This window comes from Sorex fumeus, unplaced genomic scaffold (genome assembly GCF_029834395.1).
Source record: "Sorex fumeus unplaced genomic scaffold, SorFum_2.1 ptg000007l, whole genome shotgun sequence".
Taxonomy (NCBI): Eukaryota; Metazoa; Chordata; class Mammalia; order Eulipotyphla; family Soricidae; genus Sorex; species Sorex fumeus.
Window position 1 is genome coordinate 5,218,467 of NW_026606064.1, and position 20,413 is coordinate 5,238,879.

The window sequence follows — 20,413 nt, forward strand, 5'->3', positions numbered from 1 at the left end:
TGAATGCCCAAGAACAGATGACTGGTTAAAGAAACTTTGGTACATCTACACAATGGAGTACTATGTAGCTGTTAGAAAAGATGAAGTCATGAAATTTACATACAAGTGGTACAACATGGAAAGTATCATGCTAAGCGAAATGAGTCAGAAAGAGAGGAATAGACATAGAAAGATTGCATTCATCTGGGGGATATAAAGTAACAAAATATGAGATTAATACCCAAGAATAGCTGAGATCAGCACCAGGAGGATTACTCCATAGCTTAGAGGCCAGCGGGCATTCTAGGGGAAACGGCAGCTCAGATAGAGTATGGAGCACCAAATAAAGGGTGTTTGGAGGATCCTCCCAGGAGGGGAGACGCATGTTGAAAGTAGACTATGGACTGAACATGTTTGCCACTCAGTACCTCTTTTGCAGACCACAACACCCAAAAGGAGAGAGAGAACACTGGGATTGCCCTGCCACAGAGGCAGGGGGGGAAAGGGGGATGAGTGTGGGGGGTATATTATCCATGGTGGTGTAAAATGGGCACTGGTGGAGGGATGGGTATCTGATCATTGTATAATCGAAACCCAAGCACAAAAAAATTGTAAATCTACAACTGTACCTCATGGTGTTTCACTAATAAAAAAAATTATTTAGCTTTAAAAAAAAATAAATAAAGAAGCCTTTGATTCTGTTGAGACGGAAGCGGTCATCGAAGCCCTTAACCAATCAGGGAGTTCAAACTCAATACATCAGGATTCTCTGTGTGCTGTATTATGGATTCACTACCAGGATCTCACCATTCTACAAAGAAGTAGTCATCCATGTCAAGAGAGGGGTTCAGCAGGGTGATACTATTTCACCGAAACTCTTTAATGCCACCCTTGAGAATGCATGCGATGACTGGAATGGGAAGGAATGGGAGTGAAGATAGATGGTTGGCAACTATACCACCTCCGCTTTGCTGATGACATTGTTCTATTAACACAAAACATCAGCCAAGGGGCTGACCAACTTCGACCGTGAGTGTGGAAAGGTCGGATTACAACTGAATCTCACAAAGACAATGTTCACAAGAAAGAGTCTTGTTCCTGACGTTCCATTCACTCTCAATGGAACCACCATCTCCGAATGCAACAGTTATATATACCTAGGTAGAGAAGTCAACGTGACAAATGACCTTGCACCTGAATTACGCAGGAGGAAGAGAGCAGCTTGGAATGCCTTCAAGAGTGTTGAAGAAATAACTAAGAGGACAAAGAATCTCCAGCTCTGAGCACATCTCTTCAATTCCATTTTTCTTCCTTCATTAACATATGTCTCAGAGACCTGGGCCCTACGAAAAAAGGATGAAAACGCTATTCGGGTCTCTCAAAGAGGAATCGAAAGAGCTATGTTTGGAGTATCATGCTTCACTCAAATGAGAGATAGAATCTGGAATTCCAATCTCTGTCAACGCTCAAGAATCTGGGACGCTGTTTTATTTGCCAAGGCATCAAAAATCAGATGGACTGGACACGTAATAAGATTTAGAGACAACTGCTGGACTAGAGCTGTTATTGACTGAATTCCATGGGACGTCAATAGATCGCATGGATGCCTACCTACGAAATGGTCAGACTTCTTTGTCAAGACCCTGAATGATCAGTTTGAGGCTCTTCATGTTCCTAGAATAAGCAGATGCCATTGGGCTACGCTAGCATGCAACAGAGATGAATGGAGACATTACTGGCGCCCACCAGAGCAAATCGATGAGTAATGGGGTATCAATTGATCAAGTGATTATGTTCAAACACCTATCCCTCCACCAGTGCACATTCCCCACCACCAATCTTCCCAGTATACACCCCCTTTCCCATTCTCCCCGTGCCTCCCTCACAGACAATTTCCCCCATCCTCTCTCTCTCCCTTTGGCCATTAAAAGCATGAAAGTTTTTTTTTTAAAAAACCATATTTTCACTATTTTTATAAATTCCATTATACTTAGTTGCCAAGAATTAAAGTATAAGATTATCTTGAGCCCATGGGCGAAAGAAAATTTATGAAAGATATTTAACTCTTCAATTGAATATGCATCATTGCAGGTGAGGAAGTCTACTTACTCAGCTGTCTTGGATAATAATAAGGACACCTCTAAGAAAACCAGAAATTGATTTCTAATAAGATCCTGAAATTCCATTTCTTGCAATTATCCCCGGAGTTGAGTACTCTCTTCAGAAAAGATATTTACACACTTACATTTTAAATTTTTATTTTAAATAATGAAATCACAAACTTATTCATGATTGGGGTTCAGGCGTATGGTAATTCAACATTGATCCCTTTACCAGTTCCTACTTTTCTCCACCAACTGCCTCCCAACAACCAGTGTGTTTCTGCACTTTTTAAAAAGCTTTTACTCTATCAATTTACAATATTGTTACTGATAGAATTTCATACATAACACTTCACAAGCTTTCAGCACTACCTCCTTCTCCTGGTTAATTGCTTCCGTCCACCATAGCTGGTGACTTTTACGTCCTCTGTCTTGTCCGCCAGTGCCACATTTCCTGCTGAATACCAGTTCTCATGTATTTTGTTTTCATTGTCTTTGAACATTAACTATTCCACCTTTATGTTCTTTTTATTCTGCAATTAAATCTAAAATTATAATAAGAAGCTAGCTGTGGTATTAAAGGTTTTTCATCAGTGTCAATTATTATTAGCCTAATAATTGATTAGGCTAGAGTTTCGGTTTGGGATTGCAGTAGAACCAGGGTTAGAGTTTAAGGTTAGTGTTTAGGATAGAATTAGGGATAAAGTTATGCTGTTAAAATACTTACTGGGGTAACCTTTAGTTTTAGGCTTAGGTTTATGCTAAGATTTTCGTTCATGTAGGAGATGCAGTTAGGGTTAACAAGTTAAAGAAACATTAGCAAGGAATAAACTCAAGAAATTTACTATACAAATTTTTTAGGATATATTTATAATTACAGGTATCACTGTATCACTGCTCATTGATTTGCTGGGCGGGCACCAGTAATATCTCCATTGTGAGATTTGTTACTGTTTTTGGTATATCGAATATGCCACGGAGAGCTTGCCGGGTTCTGGCGTGTGGGCAGGATACTCTCAGTAGCTTGCTGGGTTCTCTGAGAGGGACAGAGGAATCGAACCGTGGTCTGCTGTGTGCAGAGCAAACGCCCTACTCACTGTGCTATAGCTCCAGCGAATTACAGATAACATACAAAATAATACATAAGTATTTCATTGCTATGAGATTGCATTGTATTTGTCAAGAAATCATGAAATCCAAGAGACAATGAAAATACCTTCTATTAATAAGTGTCAGTGACTGTTAATAATACACTTGAAAATGAAAATAAATGGCTCTAGTTAATCAGATAGCTTCAAAGGCACATACATGCATTTGCCTAGTGCAATGAAAAGATAACTGGAATATTATTTTTCTCATATAGTGGAACACAATAAAGAATTAATTTGATCACCTGAGTGCAAAACAATATGCCATAGTCCTTTGTGGAAGGTTTTTGCTAAAATGAATGAACTTCAGAATAATTCTTAATGGGAAATTAGCTTCCATAATTATTAATATATAACTGTTATGTGTATATCCGCTCCCCTCCAACGGGCCCCAGCGAGGAACAGCCAGGCGCGGGGGGGGACTGCACTGTTTTCGTCTGGGAGCTGGATTTTATAATTTCTGAGTCTTGAGCTTTCCTCCCCGCCCCGACCAGGGCTCCGGCAGCCGAAGACCTCCAGGACCAGCCACCACCATGCTGAGACCACTCTCCGCACACCTGAAGGTACTGGCAGAGGGACAAATCCACGCGGGTTCCGGAGCTGAGATCTCCCAGCCTACTCGGATTGGAGTCGAGCATCCTCCACCCAGATCCTCCAAATTCCAGTAGGTGGGGGTCACACCCACCACCTGGCCCCCTGGCGCCGTGTAATCCCATCAACGGCCCGGCCATGACTCAGAGACTATAAAATCCAGCTCCCGGAACCGCTCGGCCGCATTTGCGGCCATGAGACATCTTATCAGGACATCTTTTATGATATCTTATTATCTCATTCCTACTTTGGACAAACTTGCAGGCTATCGAATGTAGCCTGCCCACAGGGCAGAGTCTGGCAAACTCCCCGTGGCATACCAAATATGCCAAATACCAGTAACAATGATGGGTCTCATTCTCCTAAAGAGCCTTGAATATAATCTCAGGGTTAGGATGAAAGAGACGTTACTGGGGCCTGCTCGAGGCAATTGACGAATAACAGGATGATGAAATGAAAATGTGTATATCCCTGTATTTTAACACAAATTTTTTTTGAAACATAAATTGTCCTTACTTATTTTAAAGTTGACTGAGATTGTAGAGATAAAGTGAGAATGAATGATTGGAAGCATAACAACAACCTCTGTCACAAATCTATGCTATCAAATCCTTAGGGATGTAAACCTCAGAGAATAGCATTGAGAAAATAACATTTCCCCCAATACCGTTAGGAGCAATTAGATACAATCTTATATCTAATATTTTGGTTCATTCAATTTTCTCTAAATATTGTGGAAAAATGATCATCAAATATAATAGATCAATATCTTTTAAATATTGAATAAAACTAGAATATTTCCTGTAGCACTGTCCTCCCATTGTTCATCGAGTTGCTCAAGCGGACTCAGTAACGTCTCTTTTGTGAGACTTGTTGTTACTGTGTTTGGCATATCGATTACGTCACTGGTAGCTTGCCAGGCTTTGCCATGTGGGTGAGGTACTCTCAGTAGTTTGCTGGGCTCTCCGAGAGGGGTGAAGAAATCAAAATCACCTAGGCCAGGAGGCTGCTGGAAGGCAAATGCCCTACCGCTGTGCTATCACTCGACCCCAAATATTTCATATTCATAAATACATAATACATTAAAATAATGAACTAGAATCCAATATAGAAGTTATTATTTAACTATTGGCTGGAGCGATAGCACAGTGGTATGGCTTTTGCCTTGCACACAGCCGGCCCAGAAGAACTGGGTTTGATTCCTCCACCCTTCTCGGAAAGCCTGGCAAGCTACTGAGAGTATCTGCACAACAGAGCCTGGCAAGCTACCTGTGACGTATTCAATATGCCAAACACAGTAACAAGTCTCATAATGGAGATATTCTTGGGTCCACTCAAGCAAATTGATGAACAACGGAGGCATAGTGTTATAGTGCTACAGTGCAGTCATATATTTATAGTTAGATTAATATGCATCCAGATATAAAACATATAATTATAAAAATTTATTATTTTACATGCTCTCTTCCATTTTATTGTGCTGTGTAATTTGCTTTATGAATGAAACTTATGATTTTCTGAAGATAACGTATTTTGTATTACTTACATAATACTTTTTAAGTATCATTCATGGCTAAAACAGAAAAGAAGGTGATATGACATATTTTAGGTTGCACATTATAATCTAGGTTAATGAGGATTATCATCTACTATTATTTAAGAAACTTTCATAGCTTTACCTAAGTATCTATATATCAGTGACATGGTTTAATGAAAGGGTCATCAATACAGTTATATGTAATGATCAACATAGTCAATATTTCAGGCATTGTACTTCACACAAACTCAATGTGGTTTAATCAATTTGCATGTTGGAATTGAAGCCAAAAAAAGGAAAATCATGAGCTTTGTCCTGTACCAAAATATCTTATTCATGAGAGGAAGTAATATAGCATTGTATTATGTCATTCAAGATGAATTGAAGCAATATTCTTTTGTGCAATGTCCAAAATTATTTCCAATCAGTGAACACATTTTCCCTGATTGTGAAGTAGGAACTATCTAAAGTGTGTCAATAGATTCTGCAATCATCTTATTGAAATACAATGGTAAAAACAAGACTTTGCATTGAAATTCATTTCTCTGTCTACATTGTCCACCATACTCAAGGTGGTTCTATATTTCCTATTTTACAAAATGTTTTATTGGGCATATATAGACATTTTTAGAAGCTCAGGTAAATGTATGATGTTTTTGAATTTTTTTGACTTAAACTAATGTATATGATTTTGGGCAAGATTGCAATGTCAAGCTAAGATTTTATGAATAAATAAAGAAAATATCTTAAGCAAAATAGAAAATCTAAGCCAGTGGATCAATTTTGCTGATCCCAAGTAGACACAGGTAGGTAGTTGTCTAAATAAAAAATTACTTAAATTTGCACAAGCAAAATATACAGATCTGTTAATTTTTGAAACATGTGGAAATATTTTATGCTTAATCACTTAATCACTTAACTTCCCGTTAGTCGTCGATTTGCTTGAGCGGGCACCAGTAACGTCTCCATTTGTCCCTGTCATGTGCTAGTGGTGCCCAAAGGCATCTGTTCGCTCCGGGATCATGAAGAGCCTCAAACTGATCGTTCATGATCTTGACGAAGAAGTCTGACCATCTGGTAGGTGGGCGGCCACGTGGTCTTTTGACATCCCGTGGAATCCAGTCAGTAACAGCTCTAGTCCAGCAGTTGTCTTTAAATCTCATTACGTGACCAGCCCATCTGATTTTTGACACTTTGGCAAACGAGACACCATCACTGATTCTTGATTGTCGACGTATGTCGGAACTCCGGATTCTTTCTCTCATTTGAGTGAAACATGATATTCCAAGCATAGCTCTTTCAATTCCTCTTTGGGAGACCCGAAAAGCATTCTCATCCTGTTTACTTAGGGCCCAGGTCTCTGAGGCATATGTTAATGCAGGAAGAACAGTGGAATCAAAGAGATGTGCCCGGAGCTGGCGGTTCTTCGTCCTCTTAGCTATTTCTTCGACGTTCTTGAAGGCATTCCAAGCTGCTCTATTCCTCCTGTGCAGCTCGGGTGCCAGGTCATTTGTCATGTTGACTTCTCGACCTAGGTCCATATAGCTGTTGCATTCTGAGATGGTCATTTCGTTGAGAGCGAATGGGGCGTCAGGAACGAGGCTGTTTCTCATAAACATTGTCTTCGTAAGATTCAGCTGTAGTCTGACCTTTCAACACTCACGGTCAAAGTCGGCCAGCATTTGTGCCGCTTGGCTGATGTTTGGTGTTATTAAAACAATGTCATAGCAAAGTGGAGGTGGTATAGTTGCCGACCATCTATCTTCACTTCCATTCCTTCCCAATCCAGTTGTTGCATGATGTTCTCGAGGGTGGCACTGAAGACTTTCAGTGAAATGGTATCACCCTGCTGAACCCCTCTCTTGACACCAATGATTACTTCTTTGTAGAATGGTGAGATCCTGGTAGTGAATCCGCAATATAGCTCACCAAGGATCTTGATGTATTGGGCTTGAATGCCCTGATTGGCTAGGGCTTCAATGACTGCTTCCGTCTCAACAGAATCAAAGGCCTTCTTTAAATCAATGAACGTTAAACAGAGCGGCATCTTGAATTCCCGAGAAATCTCAATGAGCTTGGTTATCGTGTGGATATGGTCGATGTGCTGATTCCTTTGCGGAACCCAGCTTGCTCGCATGGTTGTCCTTCATCTAGTGTTCTGCCAATCCTATTTAGGATGACTCAAGTGAATAACTTGTCAATGAAAGACAATAGGCAGATCGGGTGATAGTTGCCAATGTCATGGATATCTCCCATCTTGAACAGTAGTATGGTCTTGCTGGTTTTCCATTGGTACAGAACCTTGCATTCAGACAGGTAGCGTGCGAAGAGACGAGCCAGTGTATTGATGAGTACTGATGGCAGGTTCTTCAGGTGTTCAGGTCTGACCTTCTCTGGGCCAGGTGCTGTTCATTTCTTTACCAACGAAATGGCATGTCAGATTTCGGAAGGGAGAACATTGAGAACGACATATCCATCCTGTGGAATTTGGTATGTCGGCAAGTTGGACATGGCTATCAAAGAGATTTGAGTAGAAGTCATGGATAATCTTCTCCATTGCCATTCTGGAGGATGTGATGGATCTATCAGAACGTCGGAGGGCAGTCATCTTAGTCTTGTAGTTGGCGTAGGACAGACGGGCGTTATGAATACTTTTCCCGGCTTCTGCCACATCTACCAGCACTTCTGCTCTTCTCTCTTTGAGGTCCTCCTTGATCGCATCACTGCACTGCTTTGCGAGCTCGAACGTTAGCTTGCGGTTGCCTGAGGCATGCTCCAAACCACGCTGGCGAATAAGCTCAAGAGTTTTCGAAGACAGGTGTTTTTTTGTGGCTATCTCTCTCTTGGCGTTCCTCACACATTCATGGAGGTGCTGTACCAATCAATCGTATTCCTCATCAATGTTGTCAACAATGGCAACTTTCCATGTTGCCGCAATAGTGCCAAAGAGCTCCCAGTTGGTGGTCGTTCTGGGAGTTCTCTTTTTAAACTTTGCAACCCTTTATCCCCGCTCTGTGAAGTAGAATTTTTCACGAAGGAGAGAGTGATCTGATCCTGTTCGGAATTTTGGGACAACAGCGACATCGGTCAGGCAAAACCATTGATTGAATATGATGTGGTCTATTTCGTTGTGGAATTGTCCATGGGGAGACTCCCATGTCCAACGTTTAGATTCTGTTTTCTGAAACTGTGAGTTACCATGGATGGTCTTGACTGACATGATGAACTCAGACAGTCTCTCACCCTGTTTGTTCCATTCTAGGCCATGGGTCCCGATGTGAAGTTCTTCAGCTGATCTTCTCGGTCCTATCTTGGCATTAAAATCACCCACAATGATCTTATAGAAAGTGTGGTCTTCTTTATAGAACTTCTCCAGCTCCATGTAGAACTTCTCTATTTCTCTTTCATCATAATGAGATGTTGGTGTGTAGACAACAAAGATAGAAACTGCCGGCAGTGAGCCACATCTATTCAAATGTAAACATGTGATTCGGTTTGTTAGGCATTCGAATGAATCAATGCTCATGGCCAAGTTTGTGTTGACAAGGACACTGACACCTCTGACACCTCTTTTATCGCATGTTCCAAGGAACAATTCTTCTCCAGTGTCGAAAACGGCATGGTGAGATTCGTGCCTTCTTGTCTCGGTCAGACCAATGATGTCATACTTGATCATTCGCGCTTGTACCATCAGGTCCTCGATGGATGCATTTGATGCTAGCGTACATGCATTGAAAGTATATATGATCATTTTTGTCTTCCTTCGTTGTGGCAGCCTAGTTTGGCCTTGAGATTTTATCGGCCTCTCCTTTCTCATCCTTCTCAGTTTCTTCCGTGTTGGTGAAGCCTTCAGGGTCAGGTGAATGAGACCAGTTGTAGTTACTGGTTTTGGCATATCGAATACACAACGGATAGCTTGCCAGGCTCTTCCGTGCAGGCAGAATACTCTCGGTAGCTTGCCAGTCTTTCCGAGAAGGATAGAGGCTTTTGGGGCGACCTCTAATCGCCCTCGTAGGTGTTACCATATTTGAACCCTATCAAATATGGTACGGCAATTCCGGAAGATGGGTATTTAGTGTCTTATGATGTGTCGTATGACCGCAAAGCTGCCGTGCAGGTCCGGAAAGCGTCCTGGAGTGTGGTGGCGGCTGGGTAGTGTGACACATCATTTTATGCTAATATTTAAAATAAAAACTGAAAAGTGAAAAGTAAGAGTTTATTAAAAATACGGATGCCAACACAACTGTATAGTTTGTGCACAGAACTCAAATTGTGGGAGGGAATGGGACTATTGACAGCGGGGCTTAGATACCTTGGCAGAATAAAGTAGTTGGGTGTGGTGTTGGTATGATGTATGCACTAAACTATTATTTATAGTATTATAAATCACAGCATCTCAACAAACATTCTTAAAACAGAGGTGACAAATATTCTTCAGACATTAAATGAATCAAGAATTAAATATATTTATAGAGTTTTTAATGTGTCCCTGTTTTCCAGACTAATATAACAAGCATTTTTAGAAAATATTTTTTTTAAAAAAGAGAGAGTAGAGAAAAAGAAAGTAAGTTACAGGAAAGTATAAATAGCTAAGTCCTACCTAGGGAAGTATTAAAATAAAAGCAATTAACTCAGTCAGAAATCTGGAAAATTATTTCCTACACTGAAATATATTTTACTCCTTTATAATAAGACAGTTGACAATATTCTAAGGGACAGTAGATGATGACGGTAAATTATCAAAGTAGATGGAATGTCAAAACTAAGTTTATTTCCAAGACGATTTCTTGTGAAGTTAAATATTAACACAAAATAATATTCCTTAGCATTTATAATATACAGAAAATGTCATTGTAATACGGAAATATAACTATAAAATGTGATAACAGAAAACTTTCAATATACTGAATTAGAACCACCACACATGAACATTTACTTTTTCTCTCTGTTTATAAAATTTAATCAGAATTTGTAAGATGATAAATAGAAAACACAGAATACATCATCCCAAACACTCATTTATTTAAAGCAATCCCATGATTTGTCAATTATTAGAAAATACTGAAAATTTGTCAGTCATGTGCTTTTGTTTTTGTTATTTTTATTTGCCATTGATTCATATGAATTTATCAAGGAAGAAGGTGTTCCATGAATCAAAGTATTGCGTCCAAGCTATAGTCGATTTTGAGACTAATTTTTCACTTCATTTTGTACCACTGATAACTGACTAGGAATCTTATTGTTTCATATTGTTTAAGTGCTGATGACTTTCTCTATATACACAAAGGATTGTCGGTAAAAATTAAAACTAATCTTACTGGGTCAATCTTGAAGAGCAAGTAAATGTAGTAGGTATCACCATAAGATATCAAAGTCAAATCATTGCTTCAAAATATTTTGTTTACAACCAAAAAAAAAAACTGGTCTGAATAAGACCTGCTTATTATCTCATGGTCCATATAAAATGATTATAGTAAATGATCATGGAGTAAACTGACTAAAGATATTTGGATCTCTCCATATTATTTATTTCAACTAAATTTAACCTAGAATTACTACAATTTTTAAATAAATAAGTAAATGACAACTATTGCACAAAAAAGCCATGAAGATTAGAACTAGAGTGATATTTTTCTAAATTAATTTTTCTGGTTCAAATTAATAGAAAAAACTATTAACGTTTGGGCATGCTACCATTTTTTATTTAACAATGCCTATATTGAATTTTTTAAGAAAATGCATTCCTCTTATTTTTGTTTACAGACTAACAACAGATACTATTGAATTAAATAGAATATTTTGCAAAGGTTTAAGAATTTAGATTAATTGGTTCTCTATGCTACTCTTAAATTGAAAAATAGAACTACACACTACATATCTTCTCAAAAATCTCATGTTTTAAATGTCTTGAATATTGTAGTTAAGATTGATACAAATAGAAAAATCCTTATATTCTATGTTATGAACTAAAATATTTAAGTCATGCAGTATTTATCTCTAATAAAATTTAAAATCTTAAAATACATTAATTATGAGAACAAAAAATATATAAGTTCAAGATTTCAATATCATGATATACTAATTTTCTATTAAATAGGGTTTTTTTTTTTCTTTTTTTGCTTTTTTGGGTCACACCTAGGGATGCACAGGGCTCTCCTGGCTCTGCACTCAGGAATTACCTCTGGCACTGCTCAGGGGACCATATGGGATGCCAGGAATCGAACCCGGGTTGGCTGCTTACAAGGCAAATGCCCTACCCACTGTACTATCGCTCAAGACCCTATTGAATAGCTTTTTAACAGTCTTCAAAAAATATATTTCTAACTTTACATTTCATTACAGTACAATTTAGTATAGAAAAACTTTCTGACAGTTTCTTTCACATCTTTGTTCCTAAGACTGTAGATCAGTGGGTTGAGCATGGGAATGACCACTGTGTAAAAGACAGAGGCCACTTTGATCATGAGCCATGAATCTTTGGATTTAGGAACACAGTAGAGAAAGAGGATTGTCCCATGGAAGATGGTAATGATCGTGATATGGGACGCACAGGTGGAGAAGGCTTTCTGCCTCCCCCCAGTAGAAGACATCTTCATGACTGTGATAAAAATAAAGGCATAGGAAGTAACAATGATTGTCAGACTTGCTACTTCATTGAAGACAGCATATATGAAAGTGATCTCCTGGATAATATAGGGGTCAGAATAAGAGACAGAGACAATGGCAGCATATTCACACACAAAGTTGTTTATGATATTCTTTCCTTTGTAAGACAAATTCACTAGAAAGTAAGTGATAGTCAGGGCACCAATTGTAGCCCAAGAATATGATGCACCCACCAATATAGCACAGAGCTTCTGGGACATTGCAGTTGTGTAGACCAGAGGGCTACAAACGGCCACAAATCGATCGTAGGCCATCACAGCCAGCAAGTATACATCTGTCACCACAAATATGCATGCACAGAGGAATTGGGAAATGCATTCTGTGAAGGTGATGGTTCTGTCTTCCACAACCAAGTTTTCTAATAGTTTGGGTGTAACAACTGTAGAGTAGCAGAAATCAACAAAGGATAAATGGCTGAGGAAGAAGTACATCGGGGTGTGGAGTTTGGGATTGATCTTGATAATGAAAATCATGCCCAGATTTCCTAGGACAGTGATGATGTAGATGGTTAAGAATATCAGGAACAGGGGAACCTGCAGGTCTGGATATTCTGAGAAGCCCAAAAGAATGAAAGTAGTCTCGGCACTTTGGTTGTCAGGAATCCTGTGAAAAAGATAGAAAGCTTGGGTGAGAAAATTCAGAAGCAAAATTTGCAATAGGCTATTAACTTTGGTCAAGTAAGAGTTTTGTTGAAAAAATATTTGTTTAACTGCATTATTTAAAGAGGACAGAATTGAATAGTATCTCAATTTAGACTAAATAGGATTGAAGGGCTATAGAATTGATTATAGTGTAGAGCAGTTAGAGAAAAACAACAAATTTTCATGTGGCCATTATATAATTCATATAATCTGACACAGTAATTACAGAAACCCCTGGAAAAATTCATGAAAGTGACAAGTAAAACATTTTGATGGAATTATTTATAAGTAAAAGTATTCCCTTGTAGCCACACACACTAGGGGAAAAGGCAGCTCAGATAGAGAAGGGAACACCAAATAAAGGGTGTTGGGAGGTTCCTCTCAGGATGGGAAATGCATGATGAGAGTAGACTATAGTCCAAACAAGATTGCCACTCAATGTCTCTTTTGCAAACCATAGCACTCAAAAGGAGAGAGATAACAAAAGGAAATTCCCTGCCACAGAGGTAGGGTGGGATGGGGGGAAGGGGTGTGGGAGGGATACTGGGATTGGTGGTGGTGGAGAATGGGCACTGGTGGAGGGATGGGTATTTGATCATTGTATAACTAAAACCCAAGCACAAACATTTGTAAGTCTACAACTGTACCTCATGATGTTTCACTAATAAAAATTTAAGGAAAAAAAAGTATTGTCTTGAAAGCAATACATAATATTTTATGTCTTATTCTTTGTATACATACATACATTTACTTGTTATTATATTTTGTATTATAATTATGCCTGTGTTACCTGGATTTTCATAAATTCATAAATATTTGTAAATCTATTCTCCATTATTGCTGCATTGTTATAGCAAGTAAGAGGAGAAACATACTGTGGAAATAAATACAATAATTTTATGCTCAGCATTTAATATCTTAAAACCTTTTTTATACATCATCATAAGATGGTCCATATCATAATTCTTATAAATCTAAGCCTGGTATTTTTTCCTGATGTACTACCAAAAAATTTAGTGTAATATTTATTCAAGTATTTTTTGCATCATCTTTGATATATAGGTTAAAAAAATTCTTTTTCATGGTCATTTCTCTTATTTTCTTAATGACATCAAGATATTACATTTTTTGCTCTCATATCTCTTGTCACAATAAGGTAGCAATAATGCTCTGACATGCCATTCACTATATCACTGTCATCCCATTCATCATCAAATTACTAGAATTTGTGCCAGTAACATCTCTATTACTCCCAGTCTTGAGATTTTAGCAGCCTCTTCTTAGTCATCTTTTCCCAATGATTGTAGATTCTTTCAGGGTCAGAGGAATGAGACCTGTTGTCATTACTGTATGTACTGTATTTGGCATATCAAATACGCCACAGGGAGCTTGCCAGGCCCATGCCTGTGTGGGCAGGATAGTCTTGGTAGCTTGCCGGGCTCTCCTAGAAGCATCTATCTATCTATCTATCTATCTATCTATCTATCTATCTATCTATCTATCTATCCATCTATCTATCTATCTATCCATCTATTTATTCATAGGGCTGAAGCGATAGCACAGTGGGTAGGGCATTTGGTTTACATGCAGCCAACATGCCCAATTCCTCCGCCCCTCTCGGAGAGCTCAGCAAACTACTGAGACTATCTTGCCTGCACAGCATAGTCTGGCAAGCTACTCATGACATATTCGATATGGCAAACACAGTAACAAAAAAGTCTCACAATGGAGACGTTACTGAACCCGCTCGAGAAAAATCGATGAACAATGGAAGGACAGTGACAGTGATATATATATATCACTGTGATAAATATATATAATATATATAGTGATATATACAGTGATAAATATATATAATATATGTATATATGTGTGTGTATATATGCCATTATCAAGAAATATCTCATTCAAAAATAACAATTGTATTTACGTGCAACCAATTGTTTTCTTTATATTATTGTCTTCATTTTATTTTTGTCTTTGTTTAGTAATGCATAATTCCTGAAAACTAGATGACACAGTAATGTGTGGGTAATCAGTAGCATTTTCTGAAGAAATTGGTATGTGGGCACATCATTATGATAATAGAGTGAATTTATATCCATTCTCATTTTTGCCACAGAACCCTAAAAAAAATGGTTTTAATTTCCTAGTGGTAAGAAAGGAAGGGGGATAGAACAATAGTTCAGCAGGGAGGGTTTTTGCCTTGCTTTCAGCTTACTCAGGTTCAATCCAGAGCATTCCTTAAGGTCCCTAAGAGAGTAATTTGTGGTGTTGAGCCCTGAGTATCATCAGGTGTAGTCACAAAATAAAGTAAATAAATAAATATAAAGACAAAAGAAAAAACAAAGGACTACTTTGGTATTTTCATGAAGTAACTTTGGAACGCACCTATGGATGGGGTCTGGTTGCCGGAGAAGCCTGTACTGTAATTTGAATGGTGGGAATTTCTGTAAGCCCTGAACTCCTGAGAGGGAAAAATACTGGAGGCTGACTCAATTTTCTATACTCAATGTTTTCATCCTTTACACCTAGAAGTAAGCATCCATAATAACTCCTATAGGATAACATTGGTTTGTCCTTTCTGGCTTGCCACAGGGAGCTTAGGTTTATCGAATTACTCCCATTACATTGCCCCCATTCCTGTGTGTATATTTGTAACCCCCTTTTTTGTGCTCTGCTCCCCCCACTGATCAGTTACCTTTATCTCCTAATAAGACTCTGTTAACTTACAAATATTGGTTTTCTCTTCTCCTTAGGTCCTTTGCATAGTTAATTCAGAGCACAGGAGATGTGTATAGACACAAGAAAACAGTTAATGCTATGCTTTTGTCACTTGGGAGTTAATTGACTCTGAATGATGTTCACTCCTGGGCATCTGTTCTCTCCACTTAAGCCTCAGTTGCCATTAGTTCCTAGCACCCTGAAAGCAGGGTCCCAATAAGGGACTATATGGACCCAGGGCAAGCTGTGAGGTAGACTTACATCAAAATGGGCCAGGCCAAAGTGTTGTAATACTTAACTAAAACTTAAGAGCATAGTCATGGACAAATTCTGTCATTATCCAAAAAAGTACAACTGGATAGGACCATGCTAGGATTAGGAAAGATTAATCCAGCCTGAGCACTATTGTCTGAGACCTATAGTGAGATGTCCCCAGAAGAGTCATTTTACAAGATTAATGTATCTGTAACTGTGTCCCCACAAAATAACAAATATTAAGAAGTAGAATTAAGATGTTAATTGGGTTATTTGACTTAGGAGAGGAGAAACACCCATAAGTGTTTTTTCTGTCCTTGAGCCTGATAGGTGATCAAGAAGGACTTTTGATATGTTGATTGTGCTACTGGTCAGAGTGTGGTATCTACCTGCAATGCAGGGAGTAGGTGATCAAGAAGGACTTTTGATATGTTGATTGTGCTACTGGTCAGAGTGTGGTGTCTACCTGCAATGCAGGGAGTTGGGGAGAGGAGAGAGAGACCAGGCTGTGAGATGGAGCTCAGAGAGATGAGTTAGAGAGACAGGAGGAGATAGGAATGAGGGACAGTGTGAGACTAGAATGAGGAGTTTAGTGAGATTGGAACAGGCATGTGGGGAGAATGGAATAAATGGCAACTGATCACCAATCAGCTTGGCCCTCATTTCCTCCTTCATTTGCCCATGGCGTGGGCTGCCCCAGGTGGGGATGTGGCCTGACACCACCAAATGCAGGCAGTGAGAAAGAGCCTAGGGGCTCCTTAGCTGCTTTGTGATTACACAATAACCGAAATGATGTTTGGTGATTTCTACTTAGTTGTACATGTGGAGGTGCAAGAGAGGGAAAGGGTGATGCAAGTTGAAGGTAGAGAACTCTAAGCCTTCTCTCCTTTGTCATATATATTTACAATTATCTGTCTAGTTATGGAATGTATCTCTTAATGATAAATGAAAATACATTAAGGAAAACCCCCTAGGTTATTTTTTAAAACTAAAGGAAATGTATTAGAATCAACATTGCTCTTTGAAACCTCTGCCCTATAAAAGTTTTGTAAAAATACAGGTAACTATATGTACCACATGAAGTAGTACTAAAGGGTGAAGAGATAGTCTTCTAGGACTGAATCCTTAAACCATGAAATCTTATTATATCTCCAGGTAGAGTGTCAGAACTGTTGAATATCTCAATGGAATCCTAATAGTGTACTGTAATGGAAAGCCTTGATCAGCAGGTGGAATTAATGCCAACCTCCAAACAAAGAGTATGTGAGTAGGTGAATTTGAGTCATGGGCTAGGGTAAAGATTACAATTATGTTACACAAGTGAGACTAGTCTTCTAAATCCAAACCATATTGTGAATGACAACGCAATGAATCACACCTTAATTTTTTGTTTTGTTTTCTTTTGTATTGTTTTTGTTTTGGATCAAACCCAACTGATGCTCAGGAGTTACTCCTGGTGGTGAACTCAGAAATTACTCCAGGCAGTACTTGTGGGAACATTTTGGATGTCTGGATACCCTGAGTGACATAAGCTCTTGGATTACATAAAATAAAAGAATATTTGATAAAAAGAATGCATTTGATTGTTTTTAAATAGCTTGATTAATGAAAAAATGTCTAACTTCTTTTTTTCTTCCATTAAAACCATTATTATTATAACAGTTGACTATAGTTATACAGCATGATAGCAAATTTTAACTGAAATCTAAGATACACTAGGTATAACAAAAAATATGTTCTATATAAAGTTCTATAAAAGTTACAAACCTTATTATGAGCAAAAATTAAACTGTAAAATTTCCCAGTAAATTGTGGCTTGATCTTCCAGTACTGTATTAAAAATTACATGTTTACTCCACATGAACATATATAATAATATCATTCAAATATCTAAATACTTTCTTCAACCATTTTTTTTTCGTTGCTCATGATTTGGTACTGTGATTATTTTCTACCACTATTATTAGTATTTTAAAAATATATTTAAAAATTTTAGATAAGTATCTTTGAGTGTAAAGTCCATGACCATAATATTTTTTCACACTTTCCAAATCTTTTGCTTATTCCCTAGGGTAATTCAGAAAAATATAACAAGACAGAATCAAAACAGAAATAATTGTCTTGTAGGGTAAATACAACTTAAATGATCCAAACGCACACCTTTCCTTCAAGCATACTTCCTTCACTCTGTCCTCACAGACTTGATGAGATTCAGAGTTTACCACTAAGTCTCAGGCAATAACAACAATGTTCAGGTAACTTAGTGAAAAAGATATTTTGCATGCTATTTTCTCATTCAGTAACATCATCACAAATATAATATTTCATCTCTACTATGCATTTAAAAAGTTGTGAATATTATAGAACCCTTAAACTTGTGACACATGTGTTTCATTTTCATTACCTTTGTATAATTATTCTGAAAATATATTTCATAACATATAGCAAAATATATTATAAGCTATATAATATGTAACAATATGTACCTCCTTTTTTGTTATTAAAGTCTGCATTTGTGTAAGGAGATAAAAAAGGAAAACTGTGGGGTGGGAGTGATTGTATATTCTGGGTTTGAACCCAGAATTTGGTCCCTATACCTGGGTCAAAGAGAATACCTAAGCCCAGAACCAAGAGTATGTCTGAGCACCTCTAGGTGTAGCCTCCAAACCAAAATATTAAATTAAATATAAAGTAACATTGCGCTCAAGAAACAATGGAAATTTTCCCAGTGATAAAGTCACTGGTTTTTAATAATATTCATGGGAAGGAAAGAGAATATTTTAGGTGACATATACAGGTGCTATGTCAGATATAAATATGCTTTTGTCTCCTGCAAAGATAATTTGGAAATGATCATTTACACAGTAAAACATAATAATAAATGAATCTGCTTACCTGAGTATAGAAGAATTTAACTGAGACATTTATGTAAGCACTTTGCTAAGATGATTGCAGTCTGGAAAATTTCTTGCTGAGTACTTAACTTCAATAAATATCATACATCTAAAATTTTAATAAGAATATAAGAATGATTAAATGCAAAGGAAAGCAACAATTTTCTTTCAAAGATTTAAGTTTATATTGAGATGGCAGCCAGGAAGAGATCTGATAGCATGCAACAATTTGTGTCAGACCTATGTGCCACCAAGACTTTAGGGATGTAAACCCTAGAGAATAGCATGGAAGTATTTCCTTAGAGACCACACAAAGAATTAATGAGGTAATCTATTTAATACTTTGCCATATGCAATTTCTTCCAAAGTTTGGAAAATGTCATCTTCAAATAGAATTCATTAACTCTTTGAAAATGTTGAATGAGACCTATATTTTCTTCTTTTTTTAATTTTTATTAGTGTAAAACCATGAGGTACAGTTGTAGACTTACAAATTTTTGTGCTTGGGTTTCAACTATACAATGATCAAATACCCATCCCTCCATCAGTGCCCATTCCCCACCACCAATGCTTCCAAAATCCCTCCCACCTCCCACCCTTTCATCCCACTTCACCCCTGTGGCAGGGCATTCCCTTTTGTTCTCTCTCTCCTTTGGGGTGCTGGGTTTTGCAAAAGAGGCATTGGGTGGCTCTCACGTTTGATCTATAGTCTATTTTCAGCATGCATATCTCATCCTGGGAGGGTCCTCCCAACACCCTTTACTTGGTGCTCCCCTCTCTATCTGAGCTGTCTTCTCCCTCAGCATGTGCGGCTGGCCTCAAAGCCATGGAGTGAACTTCCTGGTACTTATCTCGTCTATTCTTGGGTGTTAGTCTCCCAATTTGTTACTTTATATTCCCCAGATGAATGCAATCTTTCTATATCTGTCCCACTCTTTCTGATTCATTTTGCTTAGAATGATACTTTCCATTTAGTACCACTTGTATGTAAATTTCATGACTTCATCTTTTCTAATAGATTCATAGTACTCCGTTGTGTAGATGTACCAAGTTTCTTTAACCAGTCATCTGTTCTTGGGCACTCGGTTTTTTTCCAGATTTTGGCTATTGTGGATAGTTCAGCAATTAACATAGAAGTGCAGATGTCATGTCATCCTCTCTGGGATATATTCCCAGTAGTGGTATTGCTTCTGGAGAACCCAGCAGGCTACGGAAGCAACCTGCCCACACAGCGGAGAGTGGCAAACTCCCCGTGGCATACTCAATATGACAAAAACCAGTAACAATGATTGTTCTCATTCTCCTGACCCTGAGAGAGCCTTGAATATGGCACTTTCCAAAATCTCAAGGGCTAGGAAGAAGGAGACGTTACTGGTGCCTACTCGAGTAAATCGATGAACAACAGGATGATGGTGATAGTGATCGATATTGCTGGGTCAAATGGGGGCTCAATTTCTAATTTTTTTATAATTGTTCACACTGTTTTCCAAAATGGCTGAAACAGTCGGCATTCCCACCAGCAATGGAGAGTCCCTTTCTCACCACATCCACGCAAACACTGCTAACGTTTGTTCTGTTGGATGTGGGCCAGTCTCTGTGGTGTGAGATGATATCTCATTGTTGTTTTGATCTGCGTCTCCCTAATGATTAGTGATGTAGAGCATTTTCTCATGCACCTTTTAGCCATTTGGATTTCTTCTTCTTTGAGAAAGTTTCTGTTCATTTCAGCACCCCATTTTTGATGGGGTTAGATGTTTTCTTCTTGTATATTTCAACCAGTGCTTTGTATGTCCTAGATATCAACCCTTTATCAGAAGGGTATTGGATAAATATCCTTTCCCATTCAGTAGATTGTCTTTGTATTCTGGTCACTATA

At 38.1% G+C, this 20,413-nt stretch overlaps 1 protein-coding gene across 1 annotated transcript; it reads right to left on the reverse strand.

Moving 5' to 3' along the window:
• Nucleotides 1–11,683: 11,683 nt before the first annotated feature.
• Nucleotides 11,684–18,567, reverse strand: LOC130042441 (olfactory receptor 5D13-like). The gene is made up of 2 exons (XM_056134618.1): nt 18,539–18,567; nt 11,684–12,626 (listed from the first exon to the last, which is right to left on the reverse strand). The coding sequence occupies exons 1-2, from the start codon at nt 18,565–18,567 to the stop codon at nt 11,684–11,686; spliced, it is 972 nt and encodes a 323-aa protein (XP_055990593.1).
• Nucleotides 18,568–20,413: the final 1,846 nt, after the last annotated feature.